Source organism: Hyla sarda, chromosome 5 (assembly GCF_029499605.1).
Source record: "Hyla sarda isolate aHylSar1 chromosome 5, aHylSar1.hap1, whole genome shotgun sequence".
In the NCBI taxonomy this organism is placed as follows: domain Eukaryota; kingdom Metazoa; phylum Chordata; class Amphibia; order Anura; family Hylidae; genus Hyla; species Hyla sarda.
The window spans coordinates 336,402,324-336,422,147 of record NC_079193.1 but is presented as its reverse complement, the minus strand read 5'-3'; the positions used below and the strand labels follow the sequence as shown (position 1 = coordinate 336,422,147).

General features: G+C 46.2%; 1 protein-coding gene and 1 long non-coding RNA gene across 3 annotated transcripts in view; one reads left to right on the top strand and one right to left on the bottom strand.

The window, feature by feature from the left end:
* The window catches only part of VIRMA (vir like m6A methyltransferase associated), a 71,352-nt gene extending 61,584 nt beyond the window's left edge, over positions 1–9,768 (top strand). Inside the window, exons 22-24 of one of the 2 annotated variants that reach the window (XM_056522502.1) lie at positions 3,035–3,366; positions 7,079–7,219; positions 9,340–9,768. In XM_056522502.1, coding sequence (XP_056378477.1) covers positions 3,035–3,366; positions 7,079–7,219; positions 9,340–9,497 — 631 coding nt within the window. In that variant the 3' untranslated portion in view covers positions 9,498–9,768. Of the gene's footprint in view, positions 1–3,031; positions 3,367–7,078; positions 7,220–9,339 lie in introns of both variants that reach the window. The other variant, XM_056522501.1, reaches the window with a different exon arrangement.
* LOC130274316 (uncharacterized) lies at positions 3,223–14,628 on the bottom strand. The gene is made up of 3 exons (XR_008844318.1): positions 14,527–14,628; positions 11,697–11,811; positions 3,223–3,360 (listed from the first exon to the last, which is right to left on the bottom strand). It is a non-coding gene; the product is annotated as an uncharacterized LOC130274316 (long non-coding RNA).
* Between the last annotated feature and the right edge of the window lie 5,196 nt (positions 14,629–19,824).

Below are 19,824 nucleotides of genomic sequence, written 5' to 3'. Positions count from 1 at the left end.
GCTTTTTTCCTATTTTCCCTTGTGAAAATGAAAAATTTAGGGTAACGCCAGCATTTTAGTGGAAAAAAAATATTTTTTTTCATTTTCCCATCCAACTTTAACAAAAATTCGTCAAACACCTGTGGGGTGTTCAGGCTCACTATACCCCTTGTTACATTCCGTGAGGGGTGTAGTTTCCAAAATGGGGTCACATGTCGGTATTTTTTTTTTTTGCATTTATGTCAGAACCGCTGTAAAATTAGCCACCCCTGTGCAAATCACCAATTTAGGCTTCAAATGTCACTCCTGAGCCTTGTTGTGGGCGTAAAATGCTCTGCTGACGCACATATGGGGTATTTCCGTACTCAGGAGAAATTGCGTTACAAATTTTGTGGGTCTTTTTTTCCTTTTACCTCTTGTGAAAATAAAAAGTAAAGGGCAACACCAGCATGTTAGTGTAAAAAATTTTTTTTTTTTACATGAACAGGCTGGTGTAGACCCCAACTTTTTCTTTTCATAAGGTTTAAAAGGAGAAAAAGCCCCCCAAAATTTGTAGTGTAATTTCTCCCGAGTACGGAAATACCCCATATGTGGCACTAAACTGTTGCCTTGAAATATGACAGGGCTCCGAAGTGAGAGAGCGCCATGCGCATTTGAGGACTAAACTAGGGATTGCACAGGGGTGGACATAGGGGTATGCTACGCCAGTGATTCCCAAACAGGGTGCCTCCAGCTGTTGCTAAACTCCCAGCATGCCTGGACAGTCAGTGGCTGTCCAGAAATGCAGGGAGTTGTTGTTTTGCAACAGCTGGAGGCTGCGTTTTGGAAACACTGCTGTAAAATAGGTTTTCAATTTTTATTGGGGGGGGGGGGGACAGTGTAAGGGGTGTATATGTAGTGTTTTACCCTTTATTATGTGGTAGTGTAGTGTTTTTAGGGTACATTCACACTGGCAGAGGTTTACAGTAAGTTGCCTGCTAGAAGTTTGCGCTGCGGCGAAAAATTTGCCGCAGCTCATACTTGAAGCAGAAAACTTACTGTAAACCTGCCCGTGTGAATGTACCCTGTACGTTCACATGGGGGGGGGCAAACCTCCAGCTGTTTCAAAACTACAACTCCCAGCATGTACTGATAGACCGTGCATGCTGGGTGTTGTACTTTTGCAACAGCTGGAGGCACACTGGTTGGAAAACCTTCAGTTAGGTTCTAACTCAATATTTTCCGAGCAGTGTGCCTCCAGCTGTTGCAAAATTACAACTCCCAGCATGTACTGATCACCGAAGGGCATGCTGGGAGATGTAGTTATGCAGCAGCTGGAGGGATCGCAACTACAACTCTCAGCATGCTGGGATTTGCAGTTTTGCAACATCTGGAGAGCTACAGTATAGAGACCACTGCAAACTGTGGCCCTCCAGATGCTGAAAAACTACAAATCTCAGCATGCCCAGACAGCAAAACAGTTGTGTGGGCATGCTAGGAGTTGTAGTTTTGCAAGATCTGGAGGGCTATAGTTCAGAGACTACCATATAGTGGTCTCAAACTGTAACCCTCCAGCTCTTGCAAAACTACAACTCCCAGCATGCCCAAACAGCTGTCTGGGCATGCTGGGAGTCGTAGTTTTGCAACATCTGGAGTGCTACAGTATAGAGACCACTATATAGTGGTCTCGGACTGCAGCCCTCCAGATGTTGCTAGGCAACTTACCGGCTTCCGTCGGATCCAGGGAGCTTGCTTCACGACATCGCAGCCCGCCGATCTCAGACTCCGGCGCCGGTCCTCTGTCATTTCCCCGTTCTGCCCCGCCTATTGTGGGTGGGCAGAACGGGGAAAACGAAAGTTAACCCCCACCGCCGTCCCCCCGTCCCCAATCTGCTATTGGTGGTCGCGTCTAGACCACCAATAGCAGGGATAGGAGGGGTGGCACCTCTGCCACCTTACTCCTATCTCTTCAGGGGGATTGTGGGTGTCTTAGACACCCGCGATCCCCCATATATACCGGGTCACCATAGACCCGTAATGACCCGGAATCGCAAGTGTGAATTCACTTGCGATTTGCGCCGATCGCCGACATGGGGCATTTGCGCGGGGTGCCTGCTGATCGACTTCAGCAGTCACCCCGGTCCCCGCGTCGCGGGGACCGAAATTCCCTCGGGCGTACAGGTACGCCCATGGTCCTTAAGTACCAGGGAGCAAAGGCGTACCTGTATGCCCTTGGTCCTTAAGGGGTTAAAGTAAAATGTGTTGTTGTTTTTTTTTCATTTTGTGGGCCAATGCTGTTATGACAATACCCATGTTTACATAGTTTTTGTAATAGTGTACTTTAACTTTTTAAAAATTTTTTCTGTTTATGGTGCTGTTTTTTGTGCTATCTGTAGTTTTTATTGGTACCATTTTGGTTTAGGTGGAACATTTTGATGTTTTTTCAATTAAATTTTTTCCCCCCATTTAAGTAATTTACCGTATCGTATCCATAGTGTTATATATTAATAGTTTGGACAATTCAGCACACGGTGATGCCAAATATGTTTATTTTAAATACCCCTCAGTACAACAATATGGCCACCCACCAGCTCCTTTAACATCCCTATGTGAGACGCTCCTTTGCACTGGTCTTGGATTATGTCACTACAGAGGGTCTAGTATTATTGAGGTCATCGTTGTAGCAGCTGATGGGTGGCCATATTGGTGCACAAGGGGTAAAAGATCCAAATAGTCACATTTGCATATCAATACAATTAATATTACAGGTAAACAGTGAATTGCAGTGACATATAACAGGTACCACAATGCTTATCCTAACCCCTATTAGAGTCTACAAGCAGGTTATGGGGAAACCCAGTTGGCTATTTATTCCTACATTTCCAGGAGGAATAACAGAAGAATGGCACAAAGCAGAGTTCTTAACAATGTTAAGCATATTTTTATGTTGAGGGGAATACAAGTAATTTAATAAAACATTTTGTTCCTTGTTAAGCTAAGGAGTTGACTTATGGTTGAGGTGACCTCCTCTCTTTATTGTCTGTGTGAATTGCCATCCTTTTTCTCCTTCCAGTAGTGGAAAGTCAGAATACATTGAACCAGCCAAGAGAGCCCACTTTGTACCTCCCCCTCGTGGAAGGGGTAGAGGAGGATTTGGACAGGGAATGCGTCCCCACGATCTCTTTCGGCAGAGGAAGCAGAACACGAGCCGACCTCCTTCCATGCACGTGGATGACTTTGTGGCTGCTGAACGTAAAGAAGTCGTCCCTCAAGTTGGAATTCCTCAACCTAAGAGACCTCCAAAGGTTACCCAAAAAGTTTCATCTCGTGGTGGGTTTCCAGGAAATCGTGGTGGCCGAGGGGCATTTCATAGCCAGAGCAGATTCTTCACTCCTCCTGCTCCTAAAGGTGAGTTGCAACATTGAATCCGCTCATACACTTAGTTTACTGACTTATTTCAGTGTGGATATACACAAGGGTTGGGGGGGGGATACATTGTTACATCTTAGGTTACATTTACATTGCGTTAAGTACGGTTGTCGTTGTTTTGTTTTCCTAAACAGGGAAAAAAAACTGACACCACCGTATGTATTTTAATGTTCAATTTGTTTTGCATTGAGTACAAGGTTATCAAAACATTACACGGCTTTTATAACTATATGAAAGATCCCAAAACCGGACAGTCCTGTGTCCAAAACCGTAGGCACCCGGATACATCGAGTTGTGTACGGTTTTGTATGGAATGTCTATAAATAGCTTTTTTTTTTTTTTATACGGTTTCATACGGTTTTCACATTGACAACCATATACGGCAACTGTATGTAAAAATGTGATGTGAATGCACCCTAACTTATCTTACAAATATCCACAAAGTTCAGCTCACCACTTCCTAAGGAACACACCTGTGCCCGGACCTGTCCCCCCCACCACCCCCCCCCCCCCCCCCCCCCCCGGCTTCAGAACCGGTACAGTAGTCCCTCAAGTTACAATATTAATCAGTTCCAGGACGGCCATTGAGACCAGAACTCTATGGGAACCAGGTAATTGGTTCTGAAACCACCAAAATGTCATCCAAAAATAGGAAAAAGTGAGGATTAAAGAAAAATAAGTAGATAACTAATATAGATAAAGCAAATCCTTACATATAAAAGTAATAAAGATCTGCTGGGAGCTGTAATCACTGTCTATGTCAGTGTTTCCCAACCAGGGTTCCTCCAGCTGTTGCAAAACTACAACTCCCAGCATGCCCGGACAGCCAACGGCTGTCCGGGCATGCTGGGAGATGTAGTTTTGCAACAATTGGAGGCACCCTGGTTGTGAAACAATGGTTTATGTAGAGGACAGGAGCTTCTTCAGGGTCCTATACAGTACACACAGTGTCCTAAATAAAAAGTAACATGGAGCCGTCCTCACCTGGTGTCCAAAGGAGCAGCTAACCCTGACACAGGTAAAGAGTACAAAACATGTAATACCTCCCTGTACTGTAGGGGGCGCTACCAGACACCAGTCAGTGCATGCACTTCAGTAATACAGGTGTTTTACCAGTGAAATGTCCATTCTGATTGGTCAGATCTTCCAGCCATTGACATGTTTCACTGATCTGGACTGTCCGTAGCATTGTATGTTGAGTCTGGTTTCAAGTTACAATAATCCAGAAAAGACCATTGTATGTTGAAACTATTGTATCTTGAGGCCATTGTAAGTTGAGGGATCACTGTACTTGTAGAAGGAATAAATTGTCCAGCACCACGGTGTAAAATCTTCAATGCCAAGGCTTTATTAATGAAGTAAAAGAACAAGCGCCCCGTAGGTTAATACTGATAATACCTGGTGTGAAGGAAGGAAGGAATGACTGCTCACCCTGGGTGTCATGTAGATTCATACACAACAATGATGAAGACACAAGAGATAATATGTCTTCTGCTGCCCTCCGGTGAATGATGACAAATAAACGGAAAGAGTCGGCTTCAATGCAGAGAACCGGCTCACACAGCGCTGACCGACCAAGACACGGTGTGGAGGATAAAAGTGGACTTTAATAACAAAGATGCAACTCGTTTCGATGCGCATGCGTCGTGTGAGCCGGTTCACTGCATTGAAGCCGACTCTTTCCATTTATAAGGCTTTATTAAAGGGGTACTACAGTGGAAAACCTTTTCCTTTTATTTTTTTATTTATTTATTTTTAAATAAATCAACGTGCCAGAAAGTTACAGATTTGTAAATGACTTCTATTAAAAAAAAATCTTAATCCTTCCAATACTTATTAGGTGCTGAATACTACAGAGGAAATTATTTTCTTTTTGGAACACAGAGCTCTCTGCTGACATCACGAGCACAGTGCTCTCTGCTGACATCTCTGTCCATTTTAAGAACTGTCCAGAGTAGGAGAAAATCCCCATAGCAAACATATGCTGCTCTGGACAGTTCCTAAAATGGACAGAGATGTCAGCAGAGAGCACTGTGCTCGTAATGTCAGCAGAGAGCTCTGTGTTCCAAAAATAATTTCCTCTGTAGTATTAAGCAGCTAAGTCCTGGAAGGATTAAGATTTTTTTTTTAATAGAAGTAATTTACAAATCTGTTTAACTTTCTGGCACCAGTTGATTTAAAAAAATAAAATATAAAGTTTTCCACCGGAGTACCCCTTTAATGACAGGATACTTGGATAGACACGAACACAGACCATTCTATTCTTCTTTCTACAACTAACTCATCTTGCCGTACACTGGATGAGAGAGACCTGGTGTGAGATATTAAAGGGGTTATCCAGCCTTAGATTAGGCCATTGATATGAGATCAGTGGGGGTCTGATTCCCAACACCTTTACTGGATCAGCTGTTTAGAGGTCATATCATTTTTTATGGCAGGATAACCCCTTTAAATCACCTGTGAAACTGTAACGGTAGAGGTTTGTTACCCTTTATCATAAAGCAGCTTTTTTGTAGTCTCGAGATGTTTTTGGGCATTGAACTTTGAGCTAAAAAGGTAGTCCTAGATTTACCCTTTTTCTTTACACCTGTCTGTATACATAGAGGTGGGTAGATATAAGTGCTGGGCGGTATACCGGTATGAACCGGATACCGTTTTTTTTTTTTTTGCCCATACCGCTATACCGGTCGGGCTCCTCCCCCACCCTCAGAGTCAATAAAAAAAATTAAACTTGCCCGTAATGGGGGTGGTCCGGGCCATCCATCCTTCCTGTAGTGTCCGGCGGCATTCCGGGTGGAGGGTGAACCGGTCCGGGCTGTCTTTCTTCTCCGGGGGTCCTTTTTTCCACTCCAGGCAGGCTCCGGCCTAGTACGCTGCATAGACGCCGTAACGTCGGGTGCATCGCTGCGCACGGACGTCACTGGGCAGCGGCATCTATGCAGCGTTATTAGGCCGGAGCCTGTCTGGAGTGGAAAAAAGGACCCCCGGAGAAGGACAGCCCGGACCGGTTCACCCTCCACCCGGAATGCCGCCGGACACTACAGGAGGGATGGATGGGCCGGACCACCCTCCCCGGACGGTCCCTGCAGCAACTGGGAAGGTGAGTCAGGGTTCTGGGATGCACAGGGGTCTGTATAATATACTATACCTACAGTAGGCCCTCCAGCTGTTGCAAAACTACAACTCCCAGCATTCCCGGACAGCCAACGGCTGTCCGGGCATGCTGGGAGTAGTAGTTTTGCAACAGCTGGAGGCACCCCTAGTTGGGAAACACTGACCTATACTATACACTACTATATAGTCCAACATGCTGGGAGTTGTAGTTTTGCAACAGCTGGAGGCTGTAGGGTTGTTTGTTACATCTATTTAAAAGGGTACTCCACTGCCCCAGTGTTCAGATCATTTAGTTCCGCTACGCCACCTCAATGCAAGTCTCAATGTAAGAAAAAAAAAAACGTGAAATACCGTGATACTTTAGAAAAATACTGTGATACTCCTTTTTGGTCCTATCGCCCAGCACTAGTAGATATATTATGGTCCCTGTTATATTGCAGAGGCTTCATCAGAGGAATCAGTAGAATGACCCATCTCCAGGTGAAGTCTTGACCACACTTGGTGGTGCGCAGCAAGATCTGTGGCTCATCCATGTTGTTCCAGACTAACTTTTTTTCATTTATGTTTTTTCTTTTAGTTAACTACAGTCGTCGTGAAGGTATTCGCATACTAAACTGGACCGCTCAGGCCGCCCCACGAGGAGCGTATGTGGAAAGCAGAGGAGCTCAAAGCAACTTTGATAGGGGACCCCTGCCATCCCTTAGGCAGAGTTCTGCAGGTTAGTAACCACAGTTCTATTTATGTCTGGAGGCCTATTTTTCTTTTTTTTTTTCTTTTTATTAGAGATGAGCGAACTTCCAGTAATTCGATTCGTCACGAACTTCCCGGCTCGGCAGTTGCTGACTTTAGCCTGCATAAATGAGTTCAGCTTTCAGGTGCTCCCGTGGGCTGGAGACTCTTTCCTAGGACTGTATCCACCTTTTCCAGCCCACCGGAGCACCTGAAAGCTGAACTCATTTCTGAAGGCTAAAGTCAGCAACTGCCGAGCCGAGAAGTTCGTGACAAATCGAATTACTGGAAGTTTGCTCATCTCTAATTTTTATATTGGGTTAAAGGGGTACTCCACTGTAAACATCTTATCCCCTATCCAAAGGATAGGGGGTAAGATGTTAGATGGCTGGGGACCCCCGCGATCTTCGTTGCAGCACCCTTGTAATTCGGTGCACAGAACAAACTCCGCTCCATGCCTGATGACTGGCGATGCTGGCCACCATGCCCCCCCCCCCCCCAATTCACGTCTATGGGAGGAGGCGTGACTGCTATGTACTAACTGTCACACCCCCTCCCATAGACATGAATAGAGGGGGCGTGGCATGACTAACGTGAAAGCTGCAAACCTCCATGTCCTGGCCGCTGCTGGCCCGGAGATTGTAGGACCCCCGCAATCTAACATCTTAACCTTAACCATCCTTTGGCTAGGGGATAAGATATTTACAGCGGAGTACCCTTTTAAGTGTCCCAGTGCAGTTTTTGGCCATGACTGGCTTCTTATCAGTAATCTAAACCTGGATATTACTAGAAGCAAAGCTAGTACTGGTCAGTTTCCGTACACCTTTAAGGTTAGGGTCACATGTGCCCTATTATGCTTTGTATTTGCCGCTGCTTACTTTCCTACCCATTGAAGTCAACTGGTAGCAAAATCAGCTGCAGAAAATACTCAGAAAAATACGGCATGCGTGGCCCTACCCTTAAAGGGGGTGATCCAGGAATCGAAAAACAGAGCTAATTTCTTTTAGAAAATTGCTCCCAGTTTGTCTCCAGGTTGGGTGCGGTATTACAACTTGACTCCATTCACTTCAATGGAACTGAGCTGCTGAACCAACCCCAATCTTGAGACAGACGTGGAGCGTTTTTTTTAAAAAGAAAGTACCATATTTTTCGCCATATAAGACGCACTTTTTCTTCCCCAACACTGGGGGGGAAGTTGGTTCGTCTTATACGGCGAATACACACCTATCGGGTCGGTCCCTGCGGCCATCAACAGCCGGGACCCGCGGCTAATACAGGACATCACTGATCACGGTGATGCCCTGTATTAACCCTTCAGATGCGGCGATCAAAGCTGACCGCCGCGTCTGAAGGGAAAGTGACACTAATCCGGCTGTTCAGTCGGTCTGTTTGGCACCGCTGCAGTGAAATCGCGGCGTCCCGAACAGCTTACAGGACACAGGGAGGGACCTTACCTGCCTCCTCGGTGTCTGCTCCGTGCCGGGATCCCCTGCATGGCTGGCGCTCTCCGTCGTCATCACGTCGTCGCGCACGCCGTCCCGTCGTCCAATAGGAGCTGTGTGCGTAGACGAGATGACGGCGACGGAGATCGTGGATCCCGGGGAAGAAGACGTCCGGAGCGTCGGGGACACCACGGGGACGCGGCGACAGCGATGGAACGACATCCAGGGGAGCAGTGACGGGTCCGGAGCGGCGGGGACACGTGAGTATTACCTCCTATCCAGTGGTCTTCAACCTGCGGACCTCCAGATGTTGCATAACTACAACTCCCAGCATGCTCGGACAGCCGTTGGCTGTCCGGGCATGCTGGGAGTTGTAGTTTTGCAACATCTGGAGGTCCGCAGGTTGAAGATCGCTGTTGGGTGCAGAATCTTTTTTTTTTTTTTTTTTCTAGATTTTGCACCTTTAAAATTGGGTGCGTCTTATATGCCGGTGCATCCTATAGGGCAAAAAATATGGTAACTCTCTTTTTCTATTTCTGAATAACCCCTTTTTAAGAGGTTTTAAAGAAGAAAAAAGGTCTGTGTTTGGAGTATACACTCTGCGCATGTAAAGTCTTCTCCCTTTTTATATCATTACACTAAACATTATAATATTTCTTTTTGTCAGGATACCGTCCAAACCCTCGGGAACGAGCTGCCAGGGGCCGCGGTGGTGGTATTGGACTATCCTGGACTAATATTGCAGGTGGTGGAAATGCTTCACGTGGAAAATTCCTTGGAGGCAATGGCAGCCGAGGACGTCATGTACGTTCCTTCACCAGATAGGAGGAACGCTGCTGGACATGTTATATATGTGAATATTTTGAGAGATTGTTCTAAAGCAACAGAGCACTGAAGGACCAATGGACAACGTGGTGCGAGACGGCTGCACCACCCAGTATTGGGCCCGATAGTAAATGTATTTTGATACACATGTTCCAAGTCAAAGTGCAAAACATATTATTTTTATGTACAGTATAGTAATTTTTCTGTGTTTGTCTTATTTCTTTGGTTCATTTTTTTTTTTTTATAATAAAATCATGAAATAATCAGGTGTTGCTATAGTTATTGAGCATAAAGACTAAGTGCAACTGTTAAAGGGGTACTCCGGCCCGGTCCAAAGGATAGGGGATAAGATGTCTGATCACATGGGTCGCACCGCTGGGGACCCTGCAATCTCTCATACAGCACCCACCTGTCTCCAGCTACATGAAACAATGATCGCTCAATGACTGAAGACTCAGGACCACGAGGCCGGAGTATCGTGATATGATTCCGCCCCTTGTGACCTCATGCGCCACCCCCTCAATGCAAGCCTATTGGAGGGGGCGTGATGGCAAAACTCACAATCAGTGATTGTAACCTATGCCAGACCCCCCCCCCCCCCCCCCTTCCCCCCTGCAATCAGACATTTTATAGAATAACATGTCTAGGGGCGTGTTCAGTCATTTAGATTACATTGAACTCTGCAGCTTCAAATTTTGTGCATCAAATATGTGTAGGATAATGTGTGTGTGAATGCACCATAAATGGTTATTTTCTCTTTTTAATCAAGCGGTGAAGTCCATAAAATGTGCAGTATGAAACTTTAAAGATCTGTCACATAGATATGTACCACACAGCCACCACCATAGCCTAGTAGGGGTTAGTGTTCCTGTGACAAATTAAAGGAGTAGTGCAGTGAAAAATAACTTCTCCCCTATCCAAAGGATAGGGGATAAGTTATAGATGGGGGGAGGTAATCCGAGCGCTGGGACCCCCTGCAATCTCCTGAACAGGGCCCCTGTAGTCTGCCTGAAGTAGCCGTTCTGACCCCCGCAGGAAGCTGCGGCCGACACCCCCCCCTCCATGTATCTCTGGGGCGCTCCGTGTGGGGCTCGGCACGCCCCCTTCCAGCAGACTGCCGGAGCCCTGTTCAGGAGATAGCAGGGGGTCCCAGCGCTCGGATCCCCCCCCCCAATCTATAACTTATCCTTTGAATAGGGGACAAGCTATTTTTCCCTGCTCTACTCCTTTTAAGTTTTTACTGCATCCGACTTGGCCAGAGAGTGTGGGGCGCAAGCTTCATTTAGAGGAAATTTAGAGAAGTATATTTGACACAGGGACATGTGGCAGATACTCTAACGCTTTTAAAGATGCAGCAAATGTTAAAATGTTCATCTTCTCCCAAGAGCTAGGACTTGTTTTTTGTAGGATAAGCTGTATCATAACATGAGAAAATGGGGGTGAGGGGGGAGTAAGTGTGTAAAGGAAAAATGCTATTTTTTTTGTAAAAATTACATATAAGGCTGCATTCACGGTTCACCCATACAGGGACCGGATCTGGCTGGGAGATGGGAAAACCAGGCGCTCCCGTATTCCAGCTGGACCCGGCCCCGATCTCATTCATTTGAATGAGCCGACCGGTATTTGGTATGCTGTGGTTTTCAGTCTTGTCAGAAAAACGGATACGGGGCAAAAATGAGCCGACCGTAGTCACTATCTTACTCCGATCGGCTCATTCAAATGAATGAGATGGGGGTCGGGTCCGCCGGGATACGGGAGCGCCCGGTTTTCCCATCTACCAGTCGGATTCAGACCCTGTATGGAGGAAACCTAGTGTGAATGCAGCCTTAAAAGGGGTATTCCTGTCTCACCTTTTCAGCTTTCCAGACCCCCCTCTGGCACCCATGTGCGGCCCCTGGAGGAGATCAGACACAATTTTTGGAACTGTTTACGGGAGTTGCCCAAAAGCATTTCCCCACATTTTTTGTGACTCCTGGAAGTTAAACAATGCGGCCGCAAAGCTGCGCCATTTGTGCTGTTTATTTTAAAGTCAACAGGAGGTACCCTAATAACGTAACTCACCAGCTTCTGCAGTTTTCTGGAACCTCTGGGGGCCAGGAAGCCAATAAGGTGTGAATGGGATTTTGTGTTCATCTAAATCTTCAACGCTAAACGAAATGTATTTTTATGCAGCTGAAATTAAAATTGACACAAAAATACCTTTTAGATCTTCTATTTCGGCCTGTAAAAGACTCCTTCTGGACCATGTGTCTTCTCTCTGAGTCCAGTCTAGATTCCATCTCTTGTTTTGTTTCTTCCACACTGCATATCATTTCTGATGTAAGGAAGACATAGGGGGAAATACGGCATGTGTACTTCTCTCACATAGGTGCACATACTTCATAAGTAGAAAAGTAGCTTAGATGGGGTCTGGGCTGCTGTGAAGTTATGACAATTTTATAAAAGTATAAAATAATTTCCCCTCCAGCACCCCCACCCAAAGAACAGGAAGAAAGAAAACACAAAAATATCTTACTAGAGAATTCTATTTATCTGAGATCTCCAAGCAAACCTATTTTTTTGTTTCCTTTGTCTTCAGGCAGCACACAAAAAAATTTAACACGTGCTGCCTTTGGACTCAAGGAAAGCAAAATTACAGGGAAGACAACTTTTGTCATTCCTCTTTGTCTTAAGGCAGCACATGTGTTTAATTGTGTGTGCCTCCTTCAGTAAACCATCGTTAATGGGCAAATGGGACCATGGATCAGGTATGGGTAAGTATTATGATCACCAGGGTTACGTGCCTGTACAACAGGTTAGTGTGGGTCACACTGATGACGGATTCACTGTACGTAGGTGTGAAGTACCCTTAGAATGGGTTCACACATTGATGCCAGAACCACAGCGATGCACAAGTCTTGATGGTTTTCTAATTGACTGTAACTAAAAGTAGTGTGACTGTTTTTCCTCAAAACCAGGTTAATAATCTAAAAACTTTTTTTTATATATATATATATATATATATATAGCTACAGTCAGTTTGAAAATGTACTAGTTGGTACAGTTTTAGTCGCAACCATAAAGTTGAGTCCAGTATTACAGCTTGTAGCAATAAAGCAGGTTGCCGTGTAGTGACCAGGATGCATGCAGGTGGGGCGCAGATGGGTTGCATACAAATCAGAGCAGTATTCAAACTGCAAGCATTTTAATTGGTAATGGCTGCTAGTGTTGCAGGTAAAAAAATCTGGCCTGGAACCGCCTCATCTTCAACCGGGAGAACATGTCTGTCCAGGACTACCGCAGACTGATCCACAGCCTGCCTAGAGACTATTCCATCTTGGACAGTCCGGACATCGATACCATACCTCATGTACAGGTGTGGTTAGGGGCATGATTGAGGAGGGAGTTAGGGGCGTGGCTTATCCCTCTTTTCTCTCAGCAAAAGTTGGGAGGTATACTTAAAGGTAGGCAGACCTTAAGGGTCTATTCACACGTTCAGTATTCTGTGCAGATTTGATGCACAGGATTTCCTGCTGCAGATTTCAATGTAAACTGAATGACTGAACACGGCTTCAAATCCTGCGCATCAAATCTGTGCAGAATACTGTACGAGCGAATAGACTCACAAGGACTGGACCCCGGCAGATGGCAATTGTGCTCCATTCATATCTATGGGAGCTCCAGTAATGCATGAGAGCAGTACTTGGGTCTTTTCTGCTCTCCCATAGGAATGAATGGAGTGCTGGGTCCAGTCCTGGTGATATGGGGGGGTGGGGCAGCGGTCGGCCCCCCCTTCCCGTGATCAACTACTTATGCCCTAGTTATTTTTCCCCTAGACATTACACTAACCCTAAATAAAGAGTAAAACACTACATATACACTACACTCTTACACTGTCGCGCGCCCACCCCCCTCCAATAAAAATAAAAAACATCTTGTACGTCTGTTTTTCCAAAACGGAGCCTCCAGCTGTTGCAAAATAACAACTCCCAGTATTGCCGGACAGCCATTGACCGGGAATGTTGGGAGTTTTGCAACAGCTGGAGGCACCCTGTTTGGGGAAAACTGACATACAGTATTTTTGGTGGCGGAGGCAAGTGTAACGCTTGCATCCGGGTACACCCCTATGAAAATCCCTAATTTAGGCCTCAAATGCGCATGGCTCTCTCACTTCAGAGCCCTGTCGTATTTCAAGGCAACAGTTTAGGGCCACATATGGGGTATCTCCGTACTCAGGAGAAATTGCGCTACAAATTTTAGGTGGCTTTTACCCCTTATGAAAATGTAAAGATGGGGTCTACACCAGCATTTTAGTGTAAATTTTTTTTATTTTTTACACCAACATGCTGGTGTTTCCCCATACTTTTCATTTTCATAAGAGGTAAATGGAAAAAAAGACCCCCAAAATTTGTAACACACTTTCTCCCAAGTACGGAAATACCCCATATGTGGGCATAAAATGCTCTGCGGGCGCACAATAGGGCTCAGGAGTGAGAGCGCACTATGTACCTTTGAGGTCTAAGCTGGTGATTTGCACAGGGGTTACAGCGGTTCTGACATAAACGCAAAAAAATAAACACCCACATGTGACCCCATTTCGGAAACTACACCCCTCACAGAACGTAAAAAGGGGTATAGTGAGCATTTACACCCCACAGGTGTCTGACAGATTTTTGGAAAATGAAGAATGTAATTTTTCATTTGGACAGCCCCCTGTCAAACGCCAGTGGGGTGTAAATACTCTCTGGACCTCTTGTTACGTTCCTTGAGGGGTGTAGTTTACCAAATAGTATGTTATGTGGTGTGTTTTCTGCTGTTCTGGCACCATGGGGGCTTCCTAAGTGTGACATGCCCCCCAAAAACCATTTCAGCAAAATTTGCTTTCCAAAAGCCAAATATGACTCCTTCCTTTCTGAGCCCTCTAGTGCACCCACAGAGCACTTTACATCCACATATGAGGTATTTCCTTACTCGAAAGAAATGGGGTTTCAAATTTTGGAGGACATTTTCATCTATTACCCCTTGTGAAAATGTCTAAATTTTGTCTTACCTGAAAATTTCAATTCCTGAAGTCCGTAGGCAGCACAGTATGGGTTAAGTTCGTCCCCTTGAACTTGTCAGAAGAGATAAGCATATAATTAAGTAATTAAACAATAAACCACTCCTCCCCCTCACGTATAAGTATAGGCACTAACACACAGACCACAGAGTAGTTTCACAGCAAAAAAATTATTAGGGAGGGATCCCTGTGCTGCCTACGGACTCCAGAAATTGAAATTTTCAGGTTAGACAAAATTTAGACATTCCTGGACATCCTACGGCAGCACAGTATGGGACCTGAGTAGCAAGAAAGAAAAAAACGGAGGGCATTTCTTCTTAAACGCTTCCTCTAACACCGCTTTCCCCAGGGCTGAGCTACTAGAAACGTCTAGAAGATAATGATGGACGAAAGTAGTAGGAGTTGACCACGTCGCAGCTCTGCATATTTCCTGGAGAGAAACGTAAGATGCTTCCGCCCATGATGCTGCCGTGGCCCTGGTAGAATGAGCCTTGATACCTTCTTGTGGCTCTACACCTTCCATCTGGAAACAGAAATTAATAGTCTTTTTTATCCAATTGGAGATAGTAGACTTAGCTGCTTTCGAACCTTTGGACTTGGATCGGAATTGAACAAATAGGTGCTCCGAGCATCTAAAGGATTTGGTCCTAGAGATATACTCTAGTACAGACCTTCTGACATCCACCTTAGACACATCGTCATCCTTTTCCAGAGCTGTTAGAATGATCTCCTGATGGAGGTTGCTGACTGAATGAACCTTTGGAATAAAATCTGGAAGAGTCCTTAGAACCAGGGCATGCCCTAGATCTCTAAGATATGGCTCACGACACGAGAGGGCTTGAATCTTGCTGACTCTTCGGGCCGAGGCAATAGCGACTAGAAAACACGTTTTCCAAGTTAAGAATTTAAGAGTGATTGAACCGATGGGTTCAAAAGGATCTGACGCCAGGCACTTCAACACTTTAGAAAGGTCCCATGATGGAATAGGCTTCTCCAGCTTGGGATGAAGATTGTCGACTCCCCTGAAGAATCTCTTAACCAAAGGGTCTTTGGAAAAACTTCCCGCTAGAAAAAAAATTTTAAGCCGCAAACTGGACCTTCAGAGTAGAAAGTTTCAGGCCTTTATCCAGGCCTTGCTGTAAGAAATTTAGTACATCATAGACAGTGTGTTCCGAATTTGGAAACATGGATTTGAAGATTTTCCAAACCCTAGAGTAGCACCTACTGGTGCAATGTCTATTAGACCCCTGAAGAGTCACTAGCACCTTTTCTGTCAGACCCTTCGCCTTTAGTTCTCCTAATCCACCTTCCATGCAGCTAAATTCAGAAGATCAAGATTCTGATGGAGCATATCCTTCTGGGTTAGAAGGTCCTCTCTCTTGGGGAGTAGCAGAAAGCGATTCCCCGAAAGCTCTCTAGCTAGAGAGAACCAAGTCCTTCTTGGCCAATAAGGCAGGATTAATATTGCCCGAGGTCTCTCTCGTTTGATCTTGATCAATGTTCTTTGGATCAGAGCTGGGGGAGGGAAGAGATACACAAACCTCCCTTCCCAAGAGACTGACAGGCCGTCTACCTGCAGAGGGTGGTCCAGGCGGGACAGGGAACAAAACTCTTTGAGTTTGGCATTCTGCCTTGTCGCGAACACATCCACATCCGGTGTTCCGAACCATTCCGTTATCTGTCTGAAGACTGACTGATTCAGTTCCCACTCTCCTGGGTGCAGGTATTCCCGGCTGAGTAGGTCTGCTCTTACGTTTAGAGAACCCTTCAGGTGAACTGCTGTGAGGTTCTGGATGTTGTTTTCCGCCCACTTGAACATCCGAGCACACTCGTCCATGAGAGACTGGGACCTCGTCCCTCCCTGCTTGTTTATATAGAATACTGTAGGCAGGTTGTCCGATCTTATCATTACTTCCTTGCCGACCAAGCAGGGGGCAAAACGGAGAAGAGCCAGGTAGACCGCTCTGAGCTCTTTCAAGTTTGAAGATAGAGTCGCTTCTGACCGGGACCAAAGGCCTTGCACCCAGCGTTGACCAGTGTATGCTCCCCAACCATGAGCCGAGGCGTCTGTTGTTATGATGACCTGTTGGGCCGGGAGCAATGATTTTCCTTTTATGAACCTGTCTGGCAGCAGCCACCACCGAAGATCTTTGCAGAGATCTGCCGGGATCCAGATGGATTTCTCCAATCCCATCCTTGATCTGTTCCAGGACAATAGAACTCTCGTTTGAAGCCTGCGGATGTGAGCTTTTGCCCACTGAACCGCGTCTATTGTGGACGTCAGGCTGCCCAAGACCCTCATGGCCAAGCGGATGGAGACTCTTCTGTTTTTGAGCAGAAATTTGATTTGCTTCCTGATCCTGACTTCTCTGTCTTGGGAGATGGCTATCTTCATAGAGACGGAGTCTATCATTAAACCAAGGAACAAGATCTTCTGAGATGGAATTAGTTTAGATTTCTTCATATTCAGCAGGAAGCCATGGTCCTGGAGAAAGAGAATCGTCTCCTTCACATGGTGAGCCAGTACTTCCTCTGATTCGGCCTTCAGCCACCAATCGTCCAAGTAAGGGACGAGTACGATCCCTCGCAGACACAGGGCCGCAGAAAGCACCACCACCAGTTTCGTGAAGACCCTTGGCGCTGAACTTAGGCCAAACGGAAGACACTTGAACTGGAGATGCCAGGTGGCACCTCCAACTTTCACAGCAAATCTTAGGTATTTCCTTGATGCGTGATGAATTGGAATGTGGAGGTATGCGTCTGCTAAGTCCAGAGTGGCCATAAAATCCCCTTGATTCAGGAGAGGAAGCACTGACCTGATGGTCTCCATTTTGAAGTGCTTCTTCTCCATAAATCTGTTGAGGAAGGTGAGATCTATCACCAACCTCCATTTCCAGTTGGACTTTGGCACAGCAAAGATTCTTGAATAGATTCCTGCAAAATGTTCCTGAGAAGGAACCCACTCGACCACCCCTTTTGAAAGGAATTCTAGGACTAGGTCCAAGATGTTCTGATCTTGCTTTGAATTGATGAAGAATTTTTCTTCCGGCGTGCTGAGGAGTTCCAGCCTGTAACCCCTCCTGATTACTGACAAAACCCACTTGTCGGTTGTAGACTGAGCCCATACTTGAAAGAAATCCCCTAATCTTCCTCCAACTTGGGGGGGGGGGGGGGGGGAATGGCGTCATAATTCCTTCTTTTTAGCCGGAGGGTTGGTTTTGGTGGATGTGTTATAATTAGGATTTCTCCTCTGCCTGTTAAACCGAGACCTGTTATAATATCCCCCCTGAAAACTCCTCCTCTGGAATTTAGGAGACCTCTTCCACTTTGGGCCGCCTTTGGATGTTTCCTTCTTTGCCGTCCCTGGGAAGGCATCGTTCTCATCATTCATATCCTTTAGGATACTTTTCAGATTCGGACCGAAGAGAGACTCTGGGGAGAAGGGCAGAGAACACACATGATTCTTTGCTGCCACATCCCCTTTTGTCCACTGCTTAATCCAGAGTGATCTTCTGACCGAATTGGATTCCGCCATATTCTGGGCAGCAAGTAGAAGAGTGTCTAAGGGGGCATCACAAAGGAACTCCGGCGCGGATTTCATAAGCGGAATCTTCTGCCTGATCTCCTCTCTGGGAGTACCATCATCCAGCTCCCTGGAAAGCTGACTCATCCAAATCCTTAGTGCCCTAGCCACGGGAACAGAAGACATTGCAATATTGGAGATAGCAGAGGCCGTAGAGTATGTCTTTTTTGACAGAGAATCCGCCTTTTTGTCCATGGGGTGTGACAGAATAGAATATTCCTCAGAGGGGAAGTAGGATTTTTTAACCATCCTCGCCACAGGTAGATTTATTTTAGGGGGATTAAACCAAGCAGATGTAGTTGCCGGTGAGAGCTTGTAGACTGATTTGAACCTAGAGCCTACATCGACCCTCTTCTCTGGCCGTTCCCAATTGGACTCAAACCATTTGGTAATGGTGGGATGGGATGGTAGCACCCTGTCCTTGGACACTGGGAAGTAGAACAGACTTTCCCTAGGAAGCTTGCCTTCAGTTGAACGATCTGTTTCCAGAACGTACTTGACTGCTTTGATCAGAACGTGCATTTCATCCTTGTGGAATATATAGTAGTCCTCAGGGGATTCCTGAGAACTCAACGAGGCAGAGGATCTAGAATCCTCTGAATCAGAAGGAGAAATTGGCCTATGATGCGACCTACGCTTCTTAGGAACAGGGGCATCATCTGGTAGCATAGAAGAGATACGTTTCTTGAACCAAGAAAAGAATGCAGTGGCTTCATCACCAAACCTTTGCTCATCTTCAACCGGCTGATGTTCTGGCGAGCATAAGTCACTGAAGCCACCCGTGGTCTCCTCCACTAAGGGCTGTGAACAGGCTTTGCACTGCCTGTGCTTGGACTTTCTTGACCTTTTACCTCTGGGGGTTGCGTCAGACATCTGCAGGGATAAAATAATAATCAATACCCTTACCCCAAATAAGTGGCGTAGAAAAGCAAATGCTGCCATAAGGACACAAAAGAACAAGGGTCAACACAAGGATGCTTCACAGTAATCCTATGAGAAAGACCCTGCGAGGCTTACAGCGCTCATATAAGTGTCATAAAAATATAAACTAAGCTGCATAATACACAAGGATACGTCACCGACATCCCCTATAAGCATATACAGAACAGTATGGTCATAGAATGCTGCCTGCTGTGATGGATGGCGCCGCCTGCAAAAAGAGTAGCAAAAAGAAACTTACTTTAAGACTCTAGTAGCTCCGCTGCCCTGGTGCAGTGTTTCCCGGGCAGAGGACACTAACAGGGAAGCTTAAAGGAGTACTCCGGCGTGCACTTTTTTCCTTTTATCCCGTCCGGGCTGCAAAATAAAAGAAAACACACTTTCTCTTACCTGCCGACGAGCCCCCGGAGCTCCGGTACAGGTGTTCGGTCCCCGGGCTGTATTCTTCTTACTTCCAGTTAGCCCGGCACGTCACACGGAGCTTCAGCCTATCACCAGCCGAGACGGGACATCGCTGTGGCCGGTGATAGGCTGAAGCTCCGTGTGACGTGCCGGGCTAACGGGAAGTAACAAGAATACAGCCCGGGACCGAACACCTGTACCGGAGTGTACCGGAGCTCCGGGGGAGTGTATGCAGGTAAGAGAAAGTGTGTTTTCTTTCATTTTGCAGCCCGGACGGGATGAAAGGAAAAAAGTGCGTGCCGGAGTACTCCTTTAATACAACCTCCGGCATTGCGGAGGCGCAGGGCCAGCCCTCCCCCTCCCCA